Source organism: Acyrthosiphon pisum, chromosome A1 (assembly GCF_005508785.2).
Source record: "Acyrthosiphon pisum isolate AL4f chromosome A1, pea_aphid_22Mar2018_4r6ur, whole genome shotgun sequence".
Lineage (NCBI taxonomy): Eukaryota > Metazoa > Arthropoda > Insecta > Hemiptera > Aphididae > Acyrthosiphon > Acyrthosiphon pisum.
In genome coordinates, this window is record NC_042494.1 from 165,839,879 (window position 1) to 165,844,517 (window position 4,639).

Genomic DNA, 4,639 nt, shown 5'->3' on the forward strand with positions numbered 1-4,639 from the left:
AAATTAAAAAAAAAGGTGACCCTAACAACAAGCTTAGTGATCGAATTATTGTAAAGCTTCCATTATCTTCGTGGATTTGGATCCACAGCAAACAACAAAGACATTTATAATATTAAAAACATGTGCTATCATATAATAAAAGTGGAACCTCCAAAGGAAAAATAAAGAAGTTCCAAAATGCAAATATTGCCAAATATTTGATCACACTGTAAATTACTGTTTCAAAACACCAAAGTGTATAAAATGTAGTGAAGGACATATTTCACTAAATTGCTCCAAGTCTAAGAAATCGAAGGCGAAATGCGCAAACTGTGGTGAAGGACATACTGTAAATTTGAAAGGATGTATCACTTATAAAAATGCATTAGAAAAAGCTCACCCTAAAAGTACAAAGAATACAACAAAAGCCTGCGAAACCAGTCACTCAAGAAGTTTCTTTTGCACAAATGGCTAGTTTTTCCAACGAAAATCAAAAGGGTCCAATGACTCAAACCCGTCTACAACAAAAAAAAAATGTACCGTCGCTATCTGACGTTATGGCAGCAATAACAGAATTAAATGAGAGATTGGACAGGCTAGAAAACAGCCAGCCGAAAACCAAAGCATATAAGAAAAAGAAATGATTAGAACGCTTCGAATCATAACATGGAACGCTAACGGGCTTGTACAACGAAAACAAGAACTTGAACATCTTATGAATAACGAAAAAATTGACATAGCTTTAATTTCAGAAATTCATTTCACAACGTGGACCACTCTAAAATTACGTGGCTATCGAATACACACAACAGAAGATCCAAGCAATCGCGCTCATGGAGGAACTGCGGTAATAATAAAAGAAACAATTAAACATTATGAACTTGATAAACATCCTCAAGAACATTTACAGGCAACTAGTGTCCATATTAATGACGGTAACAACGATTTGACTATCTCTGCTATTTATTGTCCACCAAGACATAAAGTAGATGACAAAAAGTTTATTGAATTCTTCCAGACACTCGGTAGCAGATTTATTGCTGGGGGAGATTATAATGCCAAACACACCTTTTGGGGATCGAGATTGATTACTACCAAAGGGCGGGAATTGTTCAAATCAGCAAATACAATTAAAGCACAATTCATTTCAACTAGAAAACCAACATATTGGCCGACTGACCCAAATAAATTACCTGACCTTATTGACTTCTATGTAATGAAAGGAATTTCATCAAATTATACAGAAGTTGAAGGACTATTAGAACTTACGTCAGATCACATTCAACTGCTTTTCTCACTGTAAGCTCTGATGTGATAATGAAACAATGATGCCGCCCCCTCTATGATCGTATTTATAAAAAATGTATATTAAATTATTTTAATATTGTCATATGGACTATATGGGCTATAGAGGTATGACGGTGTATACGATGTACCTGCTGGTTAAATGGACTAAAAATAGATGACTTGAATTTGTGCTGTAAAAATTGTTGTTTTCTTTTTGTTATAAGATTTTGTGAAATTATAACTTGCCCCCCCCCTAACCAAGGCTCTGGAGCCTCCCCTGGCTAGCATGAGTTAAATCATAAGAGTGAGAGAAATGTCACTGTTCCGAACGCAGCCAATACATAGCTTTAATAGCTACCGATCCTCGTAATAACCTCCATCCTTGCACGTGTTATCCTACCTAATGTTCCGTCTATTTCTATAAGTCTATGGCATTAACATGGCCTATCCATTCTTCTATCATCTATTCTACCATGGATAGTAAATACAATAGACATGGATAAGACATAACGTATTCATTATGTGTGAGTTTTGCGGTCCAACATAGATAAGAAATTGAGGCCGTTTGTTTACAATTTTGTACATTTTGATTATATCTATATATAGATAATCAGATGATCGAAATAGGTATATTTTTTTGACTTCAATTCATATAATTTCTTTCAACACTGATAAGACGGTGTGTCCTATCGATGTCTTTATTATTTAAGGTGCCTACCATGATTTAAGAGATACATGTTGAAATATACAGTTAACTATTAGTATTCAACTTTGTAAGCACACGCGTGAACATTTAGTTTCTAGTTATATGACAGAAAGTCGATACATTACTTTTACTCTCACTATTATAAGATGACCTCGATTGTGGAGATATATATAGAGCATTTTAACGCATGTAAGACTCACTTACCCATACGCCGTCATACTAGCGCTCTCAGTGTATATAATTGTATATAAAAATCGAAATAAAAAAATTTATATAATTTCATGAAAATGTATATAGACCCGTAGTCTCCCTCATTATTAATGGTAATTTCTACTTACACATCGGATTTGAATGTGAATATATTGTCGTTAACTGATTCAGGGGCTATCCAACGTGGATTTAATGCATGCCGATCTTCTTTATAGTAACCTTCCTTTCCAATATCCCTTGCTAGTCCGAAATCAGCAATTTTCATTATTATCTTATTATGTTTTTCGGTTACTAAGATATTTCTACCAGCTAGGTCTCTATGGATAAGCTACACAGAAGATAACACAACTTAGTAATAGTTAATAGATAATATTATACAAATATAAGATATCATAAATCAAATTTGCGTAAAAAAAATATATAAGCATAAAAAGGAATGTGATATATAAATTAAAACGTAAAAATCAAATAAAATTCCAACGTGATAACAAATTCAAAAAACAACCAAAAAGATTAGTTGTAAAATTAAACATTACCCATATTTATTTCAGGCTTAAGTTTATGTGGCAAAAAATTATTAATATATTTAAATAATTAAATCACATAGCTTGAAAATGTTTAAAATATATATATTTCTATCTCAAATATTACATTTTGATAAATTCAGTTGGATAACTACTTGTATTATATTTTTAGTGATTGTTACTTTAAAAATGTGACTCACTTTTTTGTCGTGCATATACTCCATCCCTTGTGCCACTTGATTGGCGTATAATAGTAATTCTTTTTCAGAAGCTCGTGGGTTCATTGAATTCAAAAAATTCAAGATGTTACCTTTGGAAGCGAATTCAATAATGGCACATGGGGATCCGTCTTGTTCGTAACTGCCCAATATGGTAGTGATATTATTATGGTTCCCCATTTTTTTCATGAAATCGATTTCCGACTTAAAATCCAATATATCTTCATAATTACGATGATCATCTAGGTACATCAATTATAATGAAAACAAATATGAGTTATCTATAATACTAAAAAATTAAACGTTCTTAATACAAAATACAATTTAAATCACCTTTTAACATTTTAACAGCAACTTTGGTTTCAACATTTTTATTTATTAATCCAATTGCTGTTGCCATTACGGCAACACCAAAGGCGCCTTCTCCAAGGCATTTTCCAAACGTTAAATTTTCAATGGGAAATTCCCATTTATTAATTAGCTGCTGCTTCAAAATAATTATGAAAAACGAACAAACAATACAATTAATAAACAAAATATATTATCAAAAACCAGTTTTTTAACAAATTGATTTTGTTTTAGATTCTGAACGGAGCGATGTATGCATCACATTGACAATGTGTAGATATTTGACTTTTTTAATTTTGTTTAAAATGTTGTGTTTTCTTCATCATTTAAGGCAGTAAAAAAGTTTCGATTTTCATTTTCAGTACCTATTTTTTCTGGAAGGAAAGTAAATCTATTAAGTAGGTACTTTGGGTGGGTTGAATGTATAAATTCTCAGTCATTTTCAAAATTGCAAAGAAAAAAAAGTATGACGTGAGTTCCGCATACTGTGGAGTAGATGTCGTATACATTTTTGAGTTTTAACTACAAAATAATTTACACTTTTTGAAATGCTTGAGATGAAAAATTTTTAACCTAATTAAATTATCATTCATATGAAAAAAAAACAAATACAATTTTAAATTGCAGATGCATATAAAATAACTTGGTGATTATATTTTAAAAGTTGTATTATGTACCATAGACAATTTTTAAAATAACATTTTATGAAAATTTCAAGTACCTATGGTTATTCATTTTGAGTTGTAACAAAGTATGCTGATATCAAAAACACTGAAGCATTTTTATTGCTCAAAAGGTAATACGGAAAAGAAAAAACATATCATTGTAAATTTAATATACATTCTTTTCCTCCGCTCAGAATCTAAAATGTGGGCAAGTGGGTGCTGCTTCGTTGAACAGAAGCCAGTAGGTACCGTGTGAATATATTAAAGATAAATGGATATTTAAAATATGTATTCAATGATATAAAATCATTGTATACGAAAAACGGTTATGGACAAAGACAAAGGCGGGTCTGTATTATATTATTTTAAAATTATAAAACAACATTATTCTCTGTTTAATAAATTATTATCTAATTTTGTCAATATTTGAACTAGAAATGATTATAAAAAAAATGATGCGTATGTATAGTTAATATTTTTAAACTGCTATTAAAACTATTTATGAGATCCCTTGTATTACATTTTCAAGTTGTTATACCTGGAGTAGTGTTACCTTAGTTTTTTTTTTTGAGGCTTAGAATTTTAATTTATGACAGAATTATGGAAGTCATGAATTATTTTGAACACATATGGGTTGACAGATTGTCTCCGCTTTCGTCTATCGTTTTTCGCCTTATTCATTAATTTGAGGTATACATGCAA

The 4,639-nt window shown here is 30.8% G+C and overlaps 3 protein-coding genes across 10 annotated transcripts in view; 1 reads left to right on the top strand and 2 right to left on the bottom strand.

Annotated features, from left to right (window-relative positions):
• Window positions 1-4,639, top strand: part of LOC100169268 (protein furry) — a 134,435-nt gene that overhangs the window by 20,072 nt on the left and 109,724 nt on the right. The gene's annotated exons all lie outside the window — the stretch shown is intronic.
• The window catches only part of LOC100167215 (FMRFamide receptor), a 31,067-nt gene that overhangs the window by 4,481 nt on the left and 21,947 nt on the right, over window positions 1-4,639 (bottom strand). The gene's annotated exons all lie outside the window — the stretch shown is intronic.
• LOC103311955 (fibroblast growth factor receptor 1) lies at window positions 2,277-3,440 on the bottom strand. Its single transcript, XM_008191870.3, has 3 exons — window positions 3,258-3,440; window positions 2,907-3,166; window positions 2,277-2,510 (listed from the first exon to the last, which is right to left on the bottom strand). The coding sequence occupies exons 1-3, from the start codon at window positions 3,322-3,324 to the stop codon at window positions 2,307-2,309; spliced, it is 531 nt and encodes a 176-aa protein (XP_008190092.1). The 5' UTR covers window positions 3,325-3,440; the 3' UTR covers window positions 2,277-2,306.

What these genes read in the sequence shown, in the direction of transcription:
- LOC103311955 (XM_008191870.3), bottom strand. Translation starts at nt 3,324, where the DNA reads ATGGCAACAGCAATTGGATTAATAAATAAAAATGTTGAAACCAAAGTT. An exon ending in TGCTGTTAAAATGTTAAAAG is followed by an intron (nt 3,167 to 3,257) that starts GTGATTTAAATT and finishes TGATGTACCTAG; the next exon opens with ATGATCATCGTAATTATGAA. An exon ending in AGTATATGCACGACAAAAAA is followed by an intron (nt 2,511 to 2,906) that starts GTGAGTCACATT and finishes TCTTCTGTGTAG; the next exon opens with CTTATCCATAGAGACCTAGC.